At 41.5% G+C, this 22,420-nt stretch overlaps 2 protein-coding genes across 6 annotated transcripts in view; one reads left to right on the top strand and one right to left on the bottom strand.

Annotated features, from left to right (window-relative positions):
• Positions 1-8,733, bottom strand: part of MCM8 (minichromosome maintenance 8 homologous recombination repair factor) — a 38,865-nt gene extending 30,132 nt beyond the window's left edge. The window contains exons 1-6 of one of the 2 annotated variants that reach the window (XM_019644644.1): positions 8,415-8,733; positions 6,379-6,531; positions 6,017-6,100; positions 2,775-2,857; positions 2,215-2,364; positions 346-449 (exon numbers count right to left, since the gene is read on the bottom strand). In XM_019644644.1, the coding sequence (XP_019500189.1) occupies positions 346-449; positions 2,215-2,364; positions 2,775-2,857; positions 6,017-6,100; positions 6,379-6,526 (569 nt within the window). In that variant the 5' untranslated portion in view covers positions 6,527-6,531; positions 8,415-8,733. The remainder of the gene's footprint in view (positions 1-345; positions 450-2,214; positions 2,365-2,774; positions 2,858-6,016; positions 6,101-6,378; positions 6,532-8,414) is intronic. The other variant, XM_019644645.1, reaches the window with a different exon arrangement.
• Positions 8,734-8,861: 128 nt separating this feature from the next.
• Positions 8,862-21,840, top strand: TRMT6 (tRNA methyltransferase 6 non-catalytic subunit). Of its 4 annotated transcripts, none has more exons than XM_019644576.1 (11): positions 8,862-9,159; positions 12,574-12,701; positions 15,088-15,197; positions 15,751-15,842; positions 15,969-16,052; positions 16,633-16,757; positions 17,713-18,071; positions 18,484-18,569; positions 19,194-19,296; positions 19,399-19,485; positions 20,829-21,731. In XM_019644576.1, the coding sequence occupies exons 1-11, from the start codon at positions 9,032-9,034 to the stop codon at positions 21,018-21,020; spliced, it is 1,494 nt and encodes a 497-aa protein (XP_019500121.1). In that variant the 5' UTR covers positions 8,862-9,031; the 3' UTR covers positions 21,021-21,731. The 4 variants fall into 4 exon arrangements, with proteins under 4 accessions (XP_019500121.1, XP_019500122.1, XP_019500123.1 ...); XM_019644577.1 differs by having other exon boundaries at positions 8,874-9,159; positions 19,266-19,296; positions 20,829-21,840; XM_019644578.1 differs by lacking the exon at positions 15,088-15,197 and having other exon boundaries at positions 9,032-9,159; positions 20,829-21,840.
• The last annotated feature ends 580 nt before the right edge of the window (positions 21,841-22,420 follow it).

The raw sequence follows: 22,420 nt of genomic DNA, 5'->3' as shown, positions 1-22,420 counted from the left end.
TGTGTCCAGTAGCAACCTAACAATTTTAACAAAACATAATCACACCACTTAATGTATTACATGGTTTATTAAATTTAAACAGCGGGATCTTCATAAGTACACACTCAAAATCAATGTTTACAAAAATCTGCAGGCTAAGAAATCAACTTATTTGGGCAGAAGAGGTTTACTTCTGTTGAGATTTCTTTGAAGAATTCTCAGTGGGTTCACTTGGGTGTACTGACCAATAAGATAGCAAGGAACTCATACTCTTTTTACTGATTTCTTTGGCTTTATAAAATGAGGTTCTCGTTCTTAAACAGTCTTCAATGCCCAATTATAAATAATTACCAGTGAATTCCTCACCTTGCATGAATGTGAGGCACATTTACCATTGTTTCCCCATCTCTAGACAATCCTTCCTGGGCTTGTAACTCAGCTGCATGCCTTTCAAGGTCCTTGGTTAACACCTAAACAGGACATTTACTCAAAAGTTGGAAACAAAATAGCATCTTGAAGCAGAGCTCTTTTGTAAAAAGAGAATATGAAGTTTATGAATACAAACAGTTCAGAATAGAACATAAACAGAACTCTAATAGCCCTTTAAAATGCAGATATTTAATCATGACTACTTATTTTATAGTGGATTATGAGTTACCTGGGATTTTGTTCTCCCAGGACTGGAAAACCCCAGTATTCCTGTCTGCTAAACCTAATATTAAAAGTCCTTCAGGTAGCCCCCAAAGCTATTACCTCCTGGACAGGTCTGATGATAAAGTATTTTCTACTTCTCCCAATTCACTGATCAATTAAGACAGAGAAAATAAAGATGACTTTTGAAATATGCAATACCCACTCCCTTGGCATCTGACATTAAATAAATATTTAACGTCTACTTGCATATAAAAGAGTATGCTGACAATCTAAGAGAGAAAATGAGATGCACATACATAGCTATACTTCAACGACTATAAAGATTTACAGTTGAAATACCTTGTGAGTTTTGAAAAGGGGTCATGAGAAAGGTTTCGCAGAGAGGTAATTGATATAGGCCCCCAAAATTTGGATATGCAAGGCAAAGGGCATTCTATGCTGAAAGCACATGCGAGAGGTAGAAGTATTTAGAAACTCCTGGAGAGAGCTCAGTTTAGCTGAATGGTAGTGAATGAAGGGGAGCTGTGGGGAGAGGAAGCTGAACCAGATCATGGAAGGCCTTAAGTGTCACGTAAAGGATTTGGATTTCATTTGGTAGTAGTCATCACAGTTTCTAAGGACAAATCATGTTTTACCATGTATGGCAACAGTTTAGGAAAGATAATGAATGCTTACGACAGAGGCAGTAAGGATGGAAAAGAGGTAAATTTAAGAGACATTTTAGAAATACAAATCAAAGAGTATAGTGACTTGAATACTGAGAAGTAATGAGCAAGAGGAGTGTGAAGACAACAGCCAAGGTTCCCAGTCTTGGGTTACTAGCCATGGACACGTCTTTGTAATGAACTGTTCCTTTGCCTGGCTACGCTTACCTCCCCTGCTCTATGTCCAGCCCTCAGTACCCCTTTTAAGACCCATCAAAAACCACTCCACCTCTACTAAATCTTCCTCTGAGCTTTCCCCACTCATTGTATACCGTGTTCCTCCCCAACAGCGGAGGATCTTATCTTTACATCTGAATGCACCCAGCACTTACTCTCTGTGCCTATCCTGAGATTTACTACACTGTGCCTTGAAGCATTTATGTGTGTTTGCCAGCCTAAAAAAAATGCTTTTACATATGTTGTGCCATCAGACCCTGAGAAAAACTCAGGCGGCAGAGCATGTATTGTTACTTTCAGTTTATAAATATGGATACTCAGAGAGATTAAGTGACTTGCCTCATGCCACAGAACCTAAATCTGAGGTTGGTCTTTTTGTTCCAAGTTCATAACTGATAATACCATGATGCCTTGTCTTATGTTCTCTATGAGATTATATAGCTCCTTGAAAACAAGGTTTAATTTCCACATAATTTTTAGTAAGATGAAATTAATTATTCAAATAAACTGGAAGTAAACATTGTATTTTAAGTGAGCTGTTAATATATAGAATGAATGGTATCTTTCAAGGCAGGATTGAAACCTTTTGGTTTTAGCTAGTATCTGTTTGGTAAAAACTAAGTATCTTTTCAAGAAGGTACTATTATGTTAAAATCTTCCTTTAAAATTTTAACAAAAGTCTCAGAAAATAAGTATTTACCTGATGTATTGCCAGACCCATGCAAGCCAAGGTTTTCTCAGGTGTATCCCTTAATTCATTTGCTATATTTGGTATCAATTTAGCTATTTCATCGTCTTTTGTCAATTCTTTAAAATCCACCAAAATACTTCCCTTTCTTTCTATTTCATCCTATAAAACATTAAAATATGAAAATAATTGCTTTTTCAGAATCAATTATAACTGAGCATTCAATTACATACTTTGAGAAAGCATATAATATTTATATGGTGATTAGTACTATAAGTTTTGTGGCTAAGCATGGTTCTAATATTTAAAATATATTAGATTATTATTTATGCCTCTTAACAACCCTTGTGATAGGTATTATATTATTATTCTCAACTGACAGATGAGAAAACTGAGGAACAGAAAAGGTAAGTAATTCAACAAAGTCCACACTGCAGGTAAGTGGCGGCGCTGGGAGCTGGACCAAGGTAGTCTGGCTCCAGTGTCTACCATCACAACCACTAGCACCTCAAATACATTGTTCAATAAGATGACACAAAAAGGTGAACTAGTAGCTTTTTGTTGTATCTTACCTTATCATATAAATCAATACGCCTTGTAAAAAAATTTTCAAATGCTTCAATCTTCTCAATAAAAGGAGAGCTATCGCTGTAAGCTAATCAAACAAATATGGCATTAGCCCTAGTCATCACACATATACAAGCATAATTTTCATGAGCCAGAAGAAACACTATACCATAGTAGGTGACTTTTCCCAATTGCTTTGCATACTGATTACATTTAGATAAGAAGTCGTATTGAATGTATACTTAAGATTCTAGGGCCGGCCGAGTGGCGCATTGATTAGGAGTTGGCTTGGGAGCGCGAGATCTGAGCAGCAGGGCCACCAGTTCGGATTCCACATGGGTCAGTGACGCTGCGCCCTTTACAGCTAAGATGGTGAACAACAGCTCGACTTGGAGCTGGGCTGCCGTGAGTCGCCAACAATGGCGTAGGCTGTAGTGGGGCTGCAGTGGGCAGCCGTAAGTTACCGTGAGTGGCCGGCAGCCGTGTGAGCCGCCGTGAGCGGCTGTCCAACAGCTGGCGACCGATTTGCCTCTGCCAGGAAGAGTGCAATGATCACAATACCAACATGGGTCAGTGAAGCAACGTCCTCCACAACTAGACTGAAGAACCAAAGGACAGCAACTTGTCTGTTCCCCTTCCCCAACTCCCCAATGCTGTTCCCTCCCCCAATTCCCCAATAAAATCGTTAAAAAAAAAGATTCTAAAACAAGTTTAGGTTTACATAATCTGAAATGCAGACAGGAAGTATCTCTCTCTAAAAGCACCAATATCTATGTCAGATGGGTACTAGACTTACTGGGGTGAGCACTTCGTAAGTTATATAAATGTCTAATCACTACTCTGTACACCTGAAACTATTATAATATTGTATGTCAACTGTACTTGAAAAAAATTTTAAATTATAAAATATAAAAAATAAATAAATAAAAGCACCAAGATCTGGGAATCTTTGTATTGAAACTTTGACACCTAAAAGGACCTATTAGTTCAAATAGCTTACATAATAAAGTCAAAGCTACACATAGGAACTAAACTCTTATTCTGAAACTCTTATGCGGAAGACAGTCTTCACAAAGTAAATTCTACTAGTCCAAAATGCCACTTGTCAAAATCCCTTCCTGAGACCAGGGAGAGACAATGTACCACTTGACTCTGGTCCTAAAACTGTAAACTATCTTTTACACTCTTAAGTTCTATAACATTTTTATTTTTTTTAATTGTGGAATTTGGGGGATGGGAACAGTGCTGGGGAATTGGGGGAAGGGGAACAGACAAGTTGCTGTCCTTTTGTTCTTCAGTCTAGTTGTAGAGGACATTGCTTCACTGGCCCAAGTTGGCACCATCATTGCGCTCTTCCTGGGTGAGGCACATCAGTCGCCGGCTTCTGGACGGCCGCTCACTGAGGCTGCTGGCCGCTCACGCTGGCTGCTGGCTACATACGGTAGCCCATGGCAACCCACTGCCACAGGGGCTGCAGCCTACGCCGTCGCCAGCGACTCACGGCAGCCCAGCTCCAGGTTGAGCTGTTGTTCAGCATCTCAGCTGTAGAGGGCAGTGTCACTGGCCCTCATATGTGGGATCCGAACCAGGGCCCTCTGGCGTCCCAAGCCAGTTTTTAACCATCGCGCCACTCGGTTGGCCCTCTATAACATTTTTTAATCAGTCTTCCACACAGAAACAGTACAATGAAGTAGTCTGAAAAGTATCTGTCTATATAACAGAAAACAGACTCTCAATATAATAAACATCCAAAAAACAATTTATTCATTCACAAAATGAATACTGAGCGCTTGTTATGTGGCAAGATCCTTGACCTTAAGCATTGTACAATCTAGTGGGAAAAAACACTTATCTATCTATCTATCTATCTATCTATTATATTTATCTATCATCTATCTCATATCTCATGAGACATAACATGCATATAGATACTGTAAGAGCACAGAAAAAGACAATTCTCCAAGCCTATATAGACAGATGTATGACGTTAGCTGTTGTTCTGGATTACAAAATGGAAATGGCTTAACTGTGTTTCTACACAAATCTGTGTTGGTTATCATCTCTCTGTTCCAAGCCTACCCTTTTATTTTCTGCTTTGTGATCCTATGACCAAGATCTGCACACTGCATTTCCCAGGCTCAATTTAGGTTCTGCCAACTGAAGGCATCTTAGAGACTGGAAGGTGGCAGAAAAGAAAGGAATTTATTGTTTCCAGGTCTTGTCAGCATCTCTAGCTGCAGAGGATAGCTACAGTTCCAGCTTCCAGTTCCGAGCACCAACAGTGCTATCCTCCCACCAGAGTTAGGAGCTTTAATTTAAAGTTAATTTGCTTTAGCTAAGTACAGCTTTACAGGGTGCTCCTCAAGGGTCAAAACAAGAGCGATGTTGTGGCCCCTCCTTTGAACTCCTAGGTTCTGGGTAACCTCAGAACTTTTTATCTTTTGTTTCCTCAATCATAAGAATGGTTGATGCTTCCTGAAGTTACTACTATCTGGGGGCTTACCTCAATGTTTCCTTTTTGCTCTTTTAGTTTTCCATCTATATGAACATATCCAACTCCTGTATTAAATCCGCTTTTTTAAATACTTACTGTGGTTTCTGTTCTCCTGACTCATACAAAACCTAAACATAATGCTCTTAAAACATAAACATGGGCCTGCCGAGTGGCGCGATGGTTAAGAGCTGGCTTGGGATTCCAGAGGGCCCCGGTTCGGATCCCACATATGAGGGCCAGTGACACTGCCCTCCACAGCTAAGATGCTGAACAACAGCTCAACCTGGAGCTGGGCTGCCGTGAGTTGCCGGCAACAGCGTAGGGTGCAGCCCCTGTGGCAGTGGGTTGCCATGGGCTACTGTGTATAGCCAGCAGCCAGCGTGAGCGGCCAGCAGCCACAGTGAGCGGCCGTCCAGAAGCCGGCGACTGATGTGCCTCACCCAGGAAGAGCGCAATGATGGTGCCAACTTGGGCCAGTGAAGCAACGTCCTCTACAACTAGACTGAAGAACAAAAGGACAGCAACTTGTCTGTTCCCCTTCCCCCAATTCCCCAGCACTGTTCCCATCCCCCCAATTCCCCAATAAAAAATAAAAAATAAAAATCTTTAAAAAAAAAACCATAAACATGACTTGTTTTGGTGAACTAATATTAAAGGGGATATATATCAGTAAGCAAATGTATATGAGATGAAGCATCCAAAGACAAGTTAAAAAATGATAATTTATGGTACTTTTCGCATTTTCTATTCTACCTTCAGAGAGATAAAGCTTCCAGCCTTTGTATGGTATGAATTGATCCAATGTTGATTGTAGTAGCAAAGACTGTGGGGTTTGTTCTGAAAACAAAACACAATACTAGGTTAGCAGAAATAGAGCAAACGTTTTTTCCCTAATTTGCTTCTCCTTCCAACAGTAAGAACTTGACGTATTAATAGAGTATCTAAACTATAAGCTTCAGTAAGAAGTTTGGATATCAACTTTCAAATACTACCTTAAGGGGTTACATCAATAAAAGACAAATTGAAATTTAAGTTAAACTGTTTCGTATGCCAGGCATGAATAGATTCCTTCATGAAGGGGAAAAAAAAAAAGAATAATCATTGACCTCCCCTACCAGAAGCATGTTTTCCTGTGGTTTTACTCAGGTCAAGTCTGTGTCCTCTTTCTCTCCATTTTCCTGAGAAGCTCCCGCCGCCTCTTCCTCTTTTCCAGCTTTGAAATCTTCCTCGTCCAAATCCTCTACCTCTATATTCTCCATTCATGTCTTCTAGAAGATAGAGATTAGGAAAGTCTTCATCAACACTATAAGGTAAATAGTGCTCCTAAAAATGTATTAACATAGTAAATAGGTGAAAATTAATATATTCTAGTTTGAGACAGGCTTGCAACATTGTACACCATGGTATGAGCCCATTTCTCTTCTAATCTGCAGTTACTCTTCTAATCCTCATCTCTTTTTAAGGTATACCACAGATGTTTAACCAAGTATACTGAATTTTCATTAGATAAAAATAAGGAGGTACTGTACCTGTTTTCAAGGAGCTCCCACAATAGAAATGAAAGCAAAACAGGCAATTAACTCTGACATAACTTGTTTGCAGTGTTTTGAGACTTACAGCGCAGCACTGGCTGAACATAATCCCGGCCTGTGAGACACCAGGAATACATCATCATAGCTCCTTCTATATAGTCAATCCTGCAGTGTTTTACCCACTTTTATCAGGGGTACAAGGACATTCTTATATAGGCATCTAAGGTGGGCCTTTCTGGGGAAGCACAGGAGTGGGACAGGGTGCATATATACATGTTTCAACCTTACAACCAGATTTCCAGAGCTGTCTTATAATGACAATGGAAGCAAGATCAATTCTAGGTCAGTATTGACTAGATGGGTTATTTGTAATTTTTAGATAAATTTGTTGGAATACAAACTGTTTTGGAAAGCATACCCATATCTGTTAATACTGCATTGTAATTATAATCTTTTTTTGCTAATTATCCTTTCACATTTTTTCTATTTTGTTACATAGCAAGGTACTTTTTATTAAACCCAAACCCATAAAGGTACTTCCTGGCTAAGTATCAATAAATTGAAATACAAGTGACCTTTAAAGATGGGTTTTAAAATAATTCATATAGGTGGAGCACAGGGCATTTTTAGGGTAGTGAAACAATTCTGTATGATTCTGTACTGGTGTACATATGACATTATATACCGTATTTCCCCATGTATAAGACACTCCCATGTATAAGATGCACCTTAATTTTGGGGCCTGAAATTTGAAAAAAAATGTATTACATAAAGTTACTGAACTCAAGTTTTATTCATCATAAAATTCATACAACTCCTCATTTTCAGAGAAAAGCGGGAAATGCAAGTAAAAAAAAATCTACAACCACTGTATAAGACGCACCCAATTTTTAGACCCCAAATTTTTTGGAAAAAAGTGCATCTTATACATGGGGAAACACGGTACTTGTCAAATCTCATGGAACTATACAACACAAAGAGTGAACCCTAATGCAAACTCTGAACTTTGGCTAATAACAATGTATTGAATTTGGTCCCTCGACTGCAACAAATGTATCACACTAATGCAGGATGCTAATGGAGGAACTGAAGGTCAGGGGAGAGAAAAGAACATATATGGCAACCCTGTGTGCTTGGTGCAATTTTTCTGTAAACCTAAAACTGTTTTTAAAAAGTCTATTTTAAAAACTAGTTCCTATCCTACAGATAAAAATAAGAATATATCCCTATACTGTAGTGCAATTCATTGCGAGAATGTATTCAAATCTTTGTTTAATGGGACTTAGGTAATAAATAAGTTAATAACTAAAGAAGTTCACGATATTAGGGTAAGCCAGGACTTTGCTAATCATCTAAACATCACACGTTAAGAAACTAAAGCCCAGAGAAACTGATCAAGACCAAAGTTGTTTGGTGGCAGTACTAATTTCAAAACTCCGTCTTCACTCTCCCAAGCTGAAGCGCTCCTTTCACAACGCTATGTGTCATCTTCCTCAAACGGGATAATAGAGAACAGCTAGTAAAAAATCCAACACAAATGCAAGAAGTAGGACTGGAGAATGAGCAAAGGAGCCTCCGGTAGGCCTGCTGGGCTTCGTTAAATACCCTACTTCACTTACGTCTCCTCAGGCCAAGTTCTTACTGGCAAAGGATAGCGGTCCCAAAGCTTTCCTAGTTCACGCCCGGCCGGCTTCCTTCCCCTCGGGGAAAACTCGGCGGGACCGAGAGGAGACTCCGAGGCCCGAGGTCCTCAGGCGACCCCTGCCCAGGTCCCGCGGTTCTCTTCGGCTGAGGCTCTCTGACGTCACCTGTGCACAGGGCCAAGTCTAACCTGTCCCAGCGGCTCAGGGACCTCAGTTTCTCCATCCAGGCCCCTAAGGCTCGGGGAAAGATATAGCGCCTCAAGCTGACGTGCAATCTTCTTCCAAATTGCTTTTTGGCGCTGCTGTGACGCAACTTCCGTCCAAGGAACAGCGAGACGGGAGAGGCGGGACGGAGGACAGCCAATCAAGGAGTTCGACCAGACGGAAACCGTGAGGCTCCCGCGCGCTGCTCAGAGGGTCTGACCGGAAAGCGGAAGTGGCGCTCAGCACGTGGGGGCGGTGCCGGACAGAGAAGGTGTTGAGTCCCTCTTGGTTTGTGGGAAGTGAGGCTGGCAGCATCGACAGTGGAGGGCGACCGCCGGGGAGCAGAAGGCTGGGAAGACGCTGCAAAGCACGGGGACCCGCTGAGCGTCATGGAGGGCTCAGGGGAGCAGCCGGGCCCACAGCCACCGAATCCCGGGGACCACCGCATCCGCGACGGCGACTTCGTGGTGCTGAAACGGGAAGATGTGTTCAAAGCAGTTCAAGTCCAGCGGAGGAAGTAAGTCAGGTCGCTGGCCTTAGCGGTCCCCCACTCCCATCTTCTAGATACACCTTCCTCCAGGTCCTCCCACAGAACCCTCCCACCAGGGTCCCAATTCTTGGCTCTCTGGATCCCCAGCCTCCTCTCTCGTTATCTCCTCTCAGATCTTCCCACAAAGACCTTTTTCCCCCCAGGACCCCATCCTCGGCCCTCAGGGTCTCCCTTACCCCTCTTGTCTTCCTACAGGGCCCTCCTTCCATGGTCTCATACCTGGCCTTCTGCCTTCAGCCTCCATTTCCCATTCTTGGTCCTCGGGTGCCCCCCACCCCCACCCCATCCCTGTCCTGGAGTTCTTCCCCTGGGTTCTTGAGATCTCCTTCCCCCCCCCCCCAAAACCCACCCTCCATCCCCTGATACTATCCTTACATTTCAGAGTTCCCTGCCCCCCACCTCCCCTCCGCATAGCCCCATCTTCCTCCCTAATCCTTCAACCGGGATCAATCCCACAAAAAATGACACCTCTCCAACCTTGTCTGGGGTTCCTGGGCTCTTCTCTCTACCCAAACGGGACTACCTGTCTACACAGAATAACGTTAGGAAACAACTTCCCATAGAATGTGGGACCACTCTAGGGTTCCCTCATTTACCCCAGGGGATGCGAAGTTTGGGAAAGTTACAATTGCCCAAAGCAGTTAGCTCAAGGTCTCAGAACTTGAAATTAGGTTTGGTGTGTGAACCTGCTGATGCGTTATCGCTCTGATTTAGTATTAGAAAAGTGGGAGTTTTGAACTTTCTGGCAGGAATGGTGAGGTTGCCAAATCCTAATTGTTTATTAATGGTGAAAATGTTTGGGATGTTTTGGTTAATTATCTGAAAAGTACAACCAAGCTTTCTTTTGAGTTGGGTTATTATAGTACTTTTGACAAAGAAGTACGTTATTCGAATGCAGTCAGGAGAACAGCTTTCTGCAGACCATAATAGTAAGGCCAGGTATTGTGAGACTTGGAATTTCTCCTAAGTGCTCACGTCAGATGAATTATTTTACTTCTTTGTGAATCAAACTGTGGACTGGTGTTTAAAGCAAAACAGGTGTCATTAGAAAATAGTCTGGTAACAGTTCCCAAAGCACCAAACTAGTGAAAAGTAAGCTTTTTTGCACTAGCACCAATCCGCTAAAGAAAAAAAATACAAGGCAGGGATTCCTTTTAGTCCGGAAATATAATATGCGCACAGGCTTTTAAGCATTTTTAAATTCCCCTTTGATAAAATACTCATTTTGGTGGCTGAAATTAGAGAAACTTCTATAACTATCCCACATCACTACTTTATTTTGTATCCTCGAAACCAGTGGTTTTTACTTTTCAGAATTTCTGGTTAGAAATGTGTGCCTGCATCCAAGTACATAAGTTTTGGAAAGTGCCAATAATAATTATTTAAACTTTTTAATTGAAGTATAACAATGCTGCATAATTCTTAGGTTAAAAGTTCAATGAATGATCTCAAAGTTTTACAACTGTATGAGTGCAGGTGAAACTTTGATTTTTTTCTTTTCTTCCTTTCTCAAATTATCCTGTTAAGTTGCCCAATTTTGAATTGTGGTTGCTTGAGTACACTTCTTAATAGTGTGCTCTTCTAGACAAGAGCTCTTTCATTACCAAGGAAATAGCAGCATCTCTAGTCCAAAAAGTACTCTTTAGACTGTTTTTTTGTTTGTTTGTTTGTTTTAAATTGGAAATGCTTTTCATCACTTTTTCTTGGCAGAAGCCACAGAATGAATTTCCATTTTATTTAGAAAATGGGTTTCTGAGCTCAGCTACATCCTAGGCAAGACTTTCTCTTCACTCCTCCCTCAGGGCTGCACTCATCTGGTTGGGCAGAAGCAGTGTGGCTCTCTGAGAAAGAGACTGCAAATCCCGCTTTTTCCCAGTGAAGATGTGGCTCCACATCCCTCTGACTGGGCCCCGCTTTCCAGACTGGGGTAGAGACTTCCTGTCAGGCCAGTCAGTTTGGGTGATGCACCCGACCAGCTGCCAGAAGGGTGAACCCAACCTAACTCAGACCCAGGATTTCATTAGCACTGGGGGGTGCTCAAAGGATAAGGATGGGGTGGGGGTGGTGCACACCTGGGCTGAGCTGAGTTTCAACTTCTCTGCCAGGGTTTATGTCAGCAAATATTTTGAATGTCTGTTATGTGTTAGTAAGTAGGAGCTGGGATTCAAATACAAGTCTGCCTGACCGCAAAGCCTGGCTCTTTCCACTATACCGCACCATCTACCCAGCAAAGACCAATGAATCTCAGGAAACCCTGCCTAGCTTCAGGACATGGCCCACGTCAACAGAACCCTGACTCCTGGAATTTGCTTTGTGCCCCAACCCACACCTTCTCTTCATTTATCTGTGCCCCTGGAGGCTGAACATGACAGAATGCACAGACCACAACACCCAGGGTCCCTTACCGAAGGCTTCCCACCATTGTTAGACCCTGGGTGCATCACAAGTCTCTACTGGTTCACTAAACCTTACTACCCCTCTGAATGTGTATGTGTCACATCTTCACTAAATCTCCTCACTTGAACCATCTGAGTGAATGCGCGATCATAAGTGATCCAGACAGGGCCAATTCTCTTCTTTGCTGGGTCCTCATTTGTAACTGTGAATCTTGGGACAAGACACTTTTCCCTGAGCCTCACATTGCTCATCTGGAAAGAGCTATGTCCCAGGATTACTGTGAGAATTAAAAAGTATGAAGCATCTAGCACTTACTACCTAGCCCCTAATAAGATGTCAATTTTCTTCTTTTGAAAGGAAATGTTTGTGTTTTTCTGGAATTTTCCTTTTAAATTGTAGTAAAATAAAAAATTTGGGTACTATGAATAGTGAAAATTGCCTGGTCCTCAGTAGAACATTGTCAGTGTTAGGCACCATTTCCAAACATGTAGATTGTCAATAATGTTTATTTGTAAATATAATTTGCTTTTACTAGACAATTTTCAAAGAAAATGGCCAGTTAGGCCAGGGAATTTGTTCCCCAATGATTGTTCAGTTTTGAGGTTTTCTTGTGTAATTTGCAAGGGGTGTCACAGTGTGTGTCCCATGGCCTGACAATCTTGGCAAGTCTTTATGCTATTCAGGAGGTCTGCAAAGCCTGTGAGTTTGGACATCCTGTCAGTGCAAATTGGAGTCAGACCAATGCCTCAGAAGAGGAATGTCTTCTGTTCTTGTTTCTCATTCCAGTTCAGTGTTTTTGTGGTTTCTTTATTAATTTTATGTTTCTGCCCCAACCAGATTCTCTCTAGTCCATTTTTCAGTTCGTGTTCAAAGATAATACTGCTGATCATCCTGTATGGACCCCCATTTTGAAATAAACTAGATTGAACGTGTCTTTCCTAGACTGAATGCAAATCAGCTCATTGATTGCATTTTCTTCCCCAGAAAAGTAACTTTTGAAAAACAGTGGTTCTATCTGGATAACGTCATTGGCCATAGTTATGGAACCACGTTTGAAGTGACCAGCGGAGGAAGCCTTCAGCCCAAGAAGAAGAAGGAAGAGCCTACTTCAGGTACACTACTTTGGATGCATGAGATAGATGGCTCTAGAGCTGGCTAGTCAGAAACCTGTCAACCCCACTTAATTCTGAAGTGCTAGCCCAGACTATCGCTAAAGAAATCTGAACTCATAATCTAAGAACTATAGCTTGGTAGAATGAAGCAAGGTCTCCCTTTGGCTTTGAGACACCTGAATTCTGGCTCCAGCCCATCATTAACTGGCCCTCTGACCTTGGGCCATAAGTCCTTGCCACTTCAGTGTAAGAGCAGTTGCAGAGCATTTCAAAGCCCAGAGGTTAAGTAATAGCTGAGAGGTAGTTAGCATATAGGGTAGAGGATAAGAGCTCTGGCTTTGAGTTCAGCTGACTAGGGTTTAAGTTTTAGCGTCATTACTTGCCTTGTAACCTTGGGCAAGTTATTTGGTTTCTCTAAATCGATATCCTCATCTGTAAAATGGGGCCATAAACAAATTTCATGCCTAAGCTATAGCAAGTGTCCAGCCATATGACATATAGGGAAGTTCTTAGCAGTGCCTTGCCTATAGTAAAGGCCCCATAATTTTAGCCATTGTTATTAATTAAAATTAAATACTTAAGTATTTGTTAAAATAAATGTACTTAGAATATTTTACTAATAAAATAAAAATATGTAAATAATTATTAAAATAATTAAAATATGATTAAAGTTCTTTTGGGTTGTCAAAAAAGTCATGTTGCATTTTTGCATCGAAAAACAGAGATAAAAATGTCATGAATTTTCCAACAACCCAATAGTTCAAACCAGTTAATGAAGTACTTTAACATCCATATTTTTATTAAGCACCAAATCTGTTCCATGCATGATTAGGCACTGTGATTATAACAGTTCATGACATAGATCATCTCATAAACTTTATTTAGCAGTGGGGAACACCAAAAATAATCACATAGACAAGCAAACAGCATGATTTCAGATGGTGATGTGTGCTTTGAAGATGACAAAGCAGGAAGGTGTACTGAATACTAATTTGATGAGGTGACATTTAGCCAGGATGATGAGCTCAGCCCTGAGTGATAGAAAGGCTCCAGCCAATCAGCTCTGTCATAGGAGCATTCGAGGCAGAAGCAGCAGCAAGTGCCTGCAGTGAGACCGTGCTTGGGATGTTTAAGGAACAGGAAGGAGGGCACTGTGGCTGAGTACAGGGGTCAAGAAATGAGGCCAGACCTGCTGGAGCTGCCCAGATGCCTTGAGCACCGAGGATAGAGCCCAGGACCCTCCAGGGATGGGAGCTTGGTCAGGGGTGTGCTCGAATAGCAGAGTGGACGCTTCTGACGACTTTCTGAGGGCCTGCCTCCCGTGGCAAGATGAGGAAGGCCATGTCCTGCGCTGTGGCTTGGCTACACGCTGGGCCCTGATCCTCTCCCAGCACTTTTGGTGTTTGAGCACAGAATAGGGAAGATTCTGCTCTATTGCTGCGGCAGTGCCTGTGGCTGATGTAGAGACGGGAGGGACAGCCATGTCACGTAGAGCTGGGCATTGACTGGTTACGACATTTCCATGCGATTGTCCAGCAAACTTGCATCGGTTGTGCCGGGTTTTACAACTCACTGTTGCCAGTTAGCTGTGATGGACCTGGAGCAAGGTTTACTTTGCTGAGTGTAGTTGGTATTCTAAGGTGCAAGTGAATTTTCTACACATCGTGCACGTGCACTCCTGGGTTTTAGCAGTCATTCACTTCTGTACCCAAACGTGGGCATGTGCGGGCACCCAGTCAGTGTCTGCTGGGCCATACGCTGTGACAAGCAGGCCCTGTGGATCCTGTGACTGTCTGGCGCCTGCATGATGTGCATTTGATAACTCCATTGTCAAATATTCATTTAAGTGCTTCCAGGAAAAACAATTCATGTAATCCAGGCTCTAAATTGTATTTAATATTTAAGGAGTGTGTTTAACACTCAAAGACAAAAATCAGCTTATTTTGCATATAAGAACTGCTTTTTTTAATGCTAATAAATCAAGCACTGCTCATGAAAAAAAGAAAAAGGAAGAAATGAGGCCAGAAAAGGTAGCCAGGAGCCAGATTATATACAACCTTGCAGATCATCTTTAGAATGTATTCTATTTACTACAGGAAGCTGCTGTGTGGATTTTGTGCATCGGAATAAATGAGCCAATCTGCATTTTAAAAAGAGAACTCTGGTGTCCAGGTGGATTGTAAGGGGGCAAGAGTGGGAGCAGGAAGATGAGTTAGAGTCTTCGAGTAGTGGTGGCCGGAAAGGATAGTGGGCTAGGGCAGGAGCAGTGGAACCGGAAGGCCAAATTTGAGTGGCTGATGGGCTGACTGTGGCATGAACTTTAAAAGAAGAAAGATTTTCAAACAATATCAGATCATAAATGTCATAAAGCAATTTCCTTCTTTAGAGACCAAAGAAGCGGGCACTGATAATCGAAATATAGTTGATGATGGGAAATCTCAGAAACTTACTCAAGATGACATAAAAGCTTTAAAGGACAAGGGCATTAAAGGAGAGGTAATATTCAAAGGATATTGTGTTCTGTTTTTGTTTGGTATTTAGGGAATTGCTTGGTTTTTAAAGCAGACTTGACCTAAGGTAAATTGTAAAAATACTTTATACTTCTTTTAGAATTAGATTGAAATGTATGTGCAATTCAGCATATGAAAAATTTAATGTCTTATATGCAGGGATATAAGTGAATGACATTACTGATATTGATAGCAAAGGACAATTTAATAACTTAGTGCATCTCAGAATTTCACTTTGTTTTTCTCAGTAATGTTTTCAGCCAGGGTCTTCAAGAATGAGAGGTTCCTGTACCTCTCTTCTTTCTTTATTGTATATCTCTGTTCTTTCATTTTGGTTTAAATGGAGCTATAAAGCACTTGCATTTGAATACAAATTCTAGATAGAATAAAAAAAAAATACAGAGTTTACCCACTTGGACTTCTGTGGAAAAGGGACTGGAGAATCAGACCTTTGGCTACATTCCGGGGTAAGAAACCTTGAAGTGATCTGTTCTGTGAAAACATAGTTTCAGGAAATCTGCCTGCTCCTTTTCTTATAGGAAATAGTTCAGCAGTTGATTGAAAATAGTACAACATTCCGAGACAAGACAGAATTTGCTCAAGATAAATATATAAAAAAGAAGAAAAAGAAGTAAGTAGTAACTGTTGGGAAAGGATGGAAACAAATCTTTTTGTAGATTTGTAAAATATAGTATTAAAAATAAAGTATTTTTAAACTGTTTTTTAAAAATTGGTGTTCGTTTTTTTCTTCCCTCAGATATGAAGCCATCGTTACTATTGTGAAACCATCCACCCGCATCCTTTCAATTATGTATTATGCCAGAGAACCTGGAAAAATTAAGTACGCTTTGTTTCCTTTTAAAAGTATAGTTGGGGGAAAATATAGCTTAAGAAAATTATGATTTTAAGTAAAATGAAAAACTTACAGCGCTTTCCTTTGGGCATGTCAACAGCACTTATCTCCTCAGATGAGAAGCAAGTATGGATGTTTAAAAAACAAAAGCATACAGTAGTCCTTCCTTATCCACAAGAGATACATTGCAAGGCCCTCAGTAGATGCCTGAAACCACAGATAGGACTGATCCCTATATAGACTATGTTTTTTCCTGTACATACATACCTATGATAAAGGTTAATTTATAAATTAGGCATAGTAAAAGATTAACAAAAAATAATAAAATAGAACAATTATAACAATATACTGTAATAAAAGTTATGTAAAAGTGGTCAAAAAACAACTTGCTAACCTACATAAAGTACCCCCCTCCACATAAATTGTAAGTCCTTTTTACGACTGCCTCCAAAGCAATCAATAATCTTATCAACATACTTTTTATGAAACAAACTAAACTTGAAAAATGACGATTAAAGTAATAGGCTTTTCCTAACTACAAGTGAATGAATCATTCTTTCTTCCTCAGCCACATGAGATATGATACACTAGCCCAGATGTTGACATTGGGAAATATTCGTGCTGGCAATAAAATGATTGTAATGGAAACATGTGCGGGCCTGGTGCTGGGTGCAATGATGGAACGAATGGGAGGTAAGATTTAACATTTTCAAGTTCCTGAAAACCCCACCATGATTTGAGTAGAGGGGGTCTAAAAAAATTCAAACTCATAGCAAGTGAAGTTGAGTTACTATGAGGTTAATGAAATGACATGGGTTGGCCACCGGTGCAGTCCCCTGGGACCTTTCTGCACAGTCCCCATCTTCCAGCCTGCATTGCATTGGCATCCCCGGATGGCAGTTGTCCTTTCTAGCTTCACTCCCAGTGGGGATGGTTCTGAAGCCTGTGGCTGGCCAGGACCACCAAGACAATGATTTCAGTCAACTCTGGATAGCTGTTGCTCATGTTACTGGCCTGAATTGAGTGGGAAGAGTACAACACAGCCTGATTTGCCTGCCCTTTCTCCGTCCCCTTACAACAGCGGTTCTCAACCTTCCTAATGCCGCGACCCCTTAATACCAGTTCCTCATGTTGTGGTGACCCCCAACCATAAAATTATTTTCGTTGCTACTCTATAACTGTAATTTTGCTACTGTTATGAATCGTAATGTAAATATCTTTTTGTTTTCCGATGGTCTTAGGCGACCCCTGTGAAAGGGTCGTTTGACCCCCAAAGGGGTCGCAACCCACAGGTTGAGAACCGCTACCTTAGAAGATAAGAACCTTTAACTGCCCTGTTTTAGGACTGGACGGGATGTAGCTGAGCGCCAATCACCAATCAGGCGACATCCAAATTTGTGTGATCACAGGGTTTTACTGTAATGTCAAGTGGGGGTTAGCTTCTTTAAGACTTCCTGTGTCTCTTTTGGAATTATATTACATCATTGGGAATATTCACAGACTCCAGACTGACCCCCAGAGGAGCTGCATCCCCCTTCAAACTCCACACAGAGTAGACACACCTTCAGTCTTCTTACTGTGGAGGATCTGGAGGGTTTGTATAGTCTCAAGTCACCTTCATTAGGAGATGTTCGTTTCTTTTATCCAGGTTTTGGCTCCATTATTCAGCTGTACCCTGGAGGTGGACCAGTTCGGGCAGCCACAACCTGTTTTGGATTTCCCAAATCTTTCCTCAGTGGTCTTTATGAATTCCCCCTCAACAAAGTGGACAGTCTTCTAAATGGAACATTTTCTGCCGAGATGTTATCTTCAGAGCCAAAAGACAATGCTTCGGTTGAAGAAACTAATGGCACCCTGGAGGAAAGACAGACTTCAGAACAAGAGAACGAAAACAGCATAGCGGAAGCTCCAGTGAGCTATCACCCAAAAAATCAAGAAACAATGGAAATTGTCTCTCAAGATCAAGACTATAAGGAGGCTAAAGAGAGAGGAAGCAAAAAGGATTATGTAAGAATGTTAAAGAGTCCCCACTGCCCTCATAATATTCCCCTCAGGACCTCAGTTAATTTCATTTAAACACTGAGATTGGATTTGGCTTTGGAACATCAGTTCCCAAAAAATAATAAATATCAAACCAGATGGAGAAAGAGTGTGTGGGGATGTGGGGGAAGTGCACCCACCTTTGTGATATTATCTTTGGGATGAAGCTTAAGGGTACAAGAAGCATTGCATGTAGGTAGCTTCACGATGGCTTTGTAACTTGGGCTTTCTTGTGTGTTTTCAACTTCCTTATAGATGACCTCCTTCTGTTGCTTTAGTCCAAGCTGATAAATATTGTTGAAATGTTTTGACAGACCAGGATTCCCATAAGCCTGACTGAATGACCTCAGTATGTTGGTACTTATTTTTCTTCTTCAAGATTCAGGAAAAGCAGAGGAGACAAGAAGAGCAAAGGAAAAGACAACTAGAAGCAGCTGCTCTGCTGAGTGAAAGAAACGCAGATGGGTGCGTTGATGATAATGCAGGAGACACCTTGGTGCTCGTGGGCTCTGCTTCAAACAGACTAGCGTTCTCTGCTTGTCTGCTTTGATAACGGTGGGAGCAGAGATGATGATTTTGTCTTGGGGTTTTAAAGAAAGGAGGCTGCGTCTGGTGGAGGTGGGAAATTGTGCTGGTTTCAGAGTTTTAAAATAAATTTGAAATTTCTCCAATGAGGGTGCATCAGATGCAGCTGTATAGTCCTACTTGGTGTAGGTGGTGGGGCATTCAAATGGATGTGATACCGGCTAGCGGGAGGGCTAGGAAATCTGACATGGAGAGAGATTCAGATACCCACAAAGCCAGTATCACAATGTTGGGATTTGTTTCCATGTGATTTGTTTTTTTTAATCAAGAATGTTAATTGCTACTTATGGTTGCTAAGCACCGTGAGAGCTTATAATCCAATTTGTGTTTACTAGAAAGCAATAGCTCATGATTTTATTGTTTAGAATTTCTGGAATGTTCTATTTAAAATTCTTCCTTGTGTGAGTCCTGCAAATAAATACACGGTCATTTTAAATGCATTTTAAAACCTATACTCCATTTTGGGCACATAGAGAAATAATATGGCCAACATTTTTCTTGCAGTTTAATTATAGCTAGTCGTTTTCATCCCACTCCACTGCTGCTTTCTCTGCTGGGTTTCGTGGCCCCTTCCAGGCCGTTCGTGGTCTACTGTCAGTATAAAGAGGTAAGAGTGAAACAAATGGATGGGAATTCTTGCATCCGAATGTTGATTCTCATATTGTGGCCCCAGAAGTAATTCTTTAAAGCACTCTGTTTATGCCTTCAGCCCCTGTTGGAATGCTACACAAAACTGCGGGAAAGAGGCGGAGTCATCAACCTCAGGGTGTCGGAAACCTGGCTCAGAAATTACCAGGTATGTGTTCTTACAGCCAGACCCAGGAGCTGCTCTCCTGGGCAGCTGGCTCCTTGCGGTAGTGCCGGGATGTGTTAAAAGCAGACATCGCCGTTTGTGTCTACAAAGATGAAACAGTCTCACACCTGTAACTCAGAAAGTGCCCTGACCTTTCCTCACCCCCTTTTCTCATGTCAGGATCTATGACTCTGTAACTCCAGTCCAGAGACGTTTAAAATGCAAACAATTGTGGTTGTGTTCACCCAAGGCTTCAAGATCACTGTGGAGGGAATAACTGATCATGGCAAAATCCCCAAGCTTAGAGAGTGACCCTTTCCTCTCTGCTAGGCTGTCTTTGCAGCAAGTTTTCAGGACTATTTGGTGTGTGTTCCATGTCAGTTCAGGACCTTTGGAAAGCATATGTCAAGATGGAATTAGTATAAGAGATTTATCAGGGCAAATGCATTTGGAAAATAAGGGGGAGGGAGCAGGATTAGGCAGAGAGAGCCATCAGACCATGATGTGGGTCTGCTGCCTATGAAGGGGGAAGAGAGAAGAGGGATGGCAGATGGCGGGGAGGGCCTGCAGTGCTGCTCTGAGGATGGGGGGAGCCCCAGGGCAAAGATTGCCCCTTAAAGGAGCCCTGTGTTGGGCAGAAATGGTGCAGTCCTGGTACCCATGCGCAGTTATCAACTTGGAGCAGCCCATGGCCTCCCTGGGAGTGAATGCTACAGCAGATCCCAAAGGAGCAGCTACCAGAGGCTTTCTGCTGCTTGAACTCCTCGCCGCCAGTTTCATCTTGACGAGATCTGAGGGAGCACCTCCATGGTTGCCACAGGCCCTGCCCTGCTGCTCGGATCTTACTTAATACAGGACACTCTAGAGCCCTGGACGACCCTGCCTTTCATGGCAGTCATCTTGTTTAGCTATGGTAACAGGAAAGAAGTCTTGTCAGTCAGCAGGACATTAGGATAGGGAGGCTCTGGGTGTATGTTCAGTAGCTCCATCTCCATGGACCCACGCTCCACTGTTTGCCACGAAACATCCTGGAGCCAAGAGGAAGAAAGCTACGCACAGGCCCAGAGCTCTACACAAACCATGTGCCCATTTGCCACCAGAAACTTGCTTCAGGTTTAAGAGAAACAGCTTCAGTTTTATTTTTCAAAAGAAAATCACTTAAACCAATTTCTATACTCTTATATGAACTGTCGCGTGAAGGAAGGAGCTCCTTAGAAATTGGTTCATTTCAATCTTCAAGAGAATCTGTCATTGTAATTCTGATTCTGATTTCTAGTGTGTCTATTGTTAGCATATACTTTACCTGCTTAGGAAAACATGAGTGTCTGTCTTTCTGTCTTGATTAGGTTTTGCCAGATCGAAGTCATCCCAAGCTACTGATGAGCGGAGGTGGGGGGTACCTTCTCTCAGGCTTCACCGTTACCATGGACAACCTTAAAGAAGACCCCAGCCTCAACTCCAACTTGAGCACTTTAGAATTACACAAGACTGAAGAGCCAGCAGCCAAAAAACGGAAATGCCCAGAGTCTGACTCTTAACCTTTTCAAAAGTTGCTTTGATTTTTTGCTCTCAGGCATGATACAGTTAGTAATTAAACTTTAAATGCCATTACTAATTGTTTTTCATATCCTAAGAATAAGATTGTGTCTATACACCTGTTCTTGGGAAAGACAAGGAAGCTTTTTGTTCACCTCTGACCAGATGGGTTTGCCCTGTCAAAACCTCAAGCCAAAACACCCAAGCCTGGAGTACGCAGTGGACTGATATATGGCCAATTCTGTTTATTTTACAAAAATTCTTTAAGTACTTGTAGTACTCTGTGCAAATATTTTGAGAATTTAGACATCCTAAAAATATATTTATACCAGACTTTGTTTATATGTTAAGCTAAATGGAATGACACAACATAGCTAAAACTTGGTGGGTACTGAAAGGAAGGAATTGGTGGAGGAACTCTCCTCTGTCCTTTCCACTCTCTTCAACCTAAGCAATACAGATGTGTGAGATTTACAGTACCAAAAATGTCGACCCTGTTCCCTGCAGTGGAAGAAACTTGTTTAAAATGCTAGATTTTATTATTTTAATAGTTGACAACCTAAAAAAGTTTTTGAGTATTTATTTTACAGCTGCTTTTGTCGATAGAAAGTGTAGTAGGGAACTTTTTTGCATTAATTTACGAATCCCCTCCATCTTTGTTCCAAATAATGTAACTAGAATTTTTGTGTACTATCCAATTAAAGGAAACAAATGGTTTTTCCCCCCCTAGAGACTTACGGAGATAGGTAGATATATATACACATATATATGTACAGTAAGTCCTCAATGTCGTCATTAAGGTTCTGTGACTTTAAGCAAAAACGACATAACAAAAGCAATTTTACCATAGGCTATTTCATATAAACAAGAGTTAAAGTTCCTATGGCATTTCATCAACATTATGGTGAAATGACATTAAACAAAATGATTTCATTCGAGGACCTGCTGTATATGCATGTTGGTATATATACACACATATATATTTATACACATGCACGTGGAGACAGAATGCACAATCTCCATGAACTATGATAAAGTTTAGTGCAGGGCTTAGACTGGTTCTCATTGCATTAGTGTCACTCCTTGTCAAATGTATTTTAAAGTGCCTTTTTTTGGTGATTATTAATGCTGGTTTGTTGAGCTCTCGCATGATTAGGTGGTTAGCCTTTCTAAGCACTGAAAAAAATAAAATTGTTTGGTCATTTGCTGCAACCAGAAGTGTTTAGAGTGAGCCAAGGCTCTCGTCCGTTTGAGCGTCAGCCTTGCTCACTAAACATGCTCATCATGTGTGTTGTTTTCGTCCTTATAGAATAGATGCAGATCACCCAGCAAGGAGCATCTCAGAAAAAAAGAAACTGCTTTTTCCTGATAGCATGTGCTATTCTGATACTGGCCAGTGTGA

The sequence above is a fragment of the Hipposideros armiger genome, unplaced genomic scaffold (genome assembly GCF_001890085.2).
Source record: "Hipposideros armiger isolate ML-2016 unplaced genomic scaffold, ASM189008v1 scaffold_89, whole genome shotgun sequence".
In the NCBI taxonomy this organism is placed as follows: Eukaryota; Metazoa; Chordata; class Mammalia; order Chiroptera; family Hipposideridae; genus Hipposideros; species Hipposideros armiger.
Note: the sequence above shows the minus strand (reverse complement) of the source record. Positions and strands in the feature narration are given on the sequence as shown.

Coding starts and splice junctions, on each gene's coding strand:
- TRMT6 (XM_019644576.1), top strand. CDS start 9,032: ATGGAGGGCTCAGGGGAGCAGCCGGGCCCACAGCCACCGAATCCCGGG. Junction 15,198..15,750: donor ACAAGGGCATTAAAGGAGAG/GTAATATTCAAA, acceptor CTTTTCTTATAG/GAAATAGTTCAGCAGTTGAT. Junction 16,053..16,632: donor AGAGAACCTGGAAAAATTAA/GTACGCTTTGTT, acceptor TTTCTTCCTCAG/CCACATGAGATATGATACAC.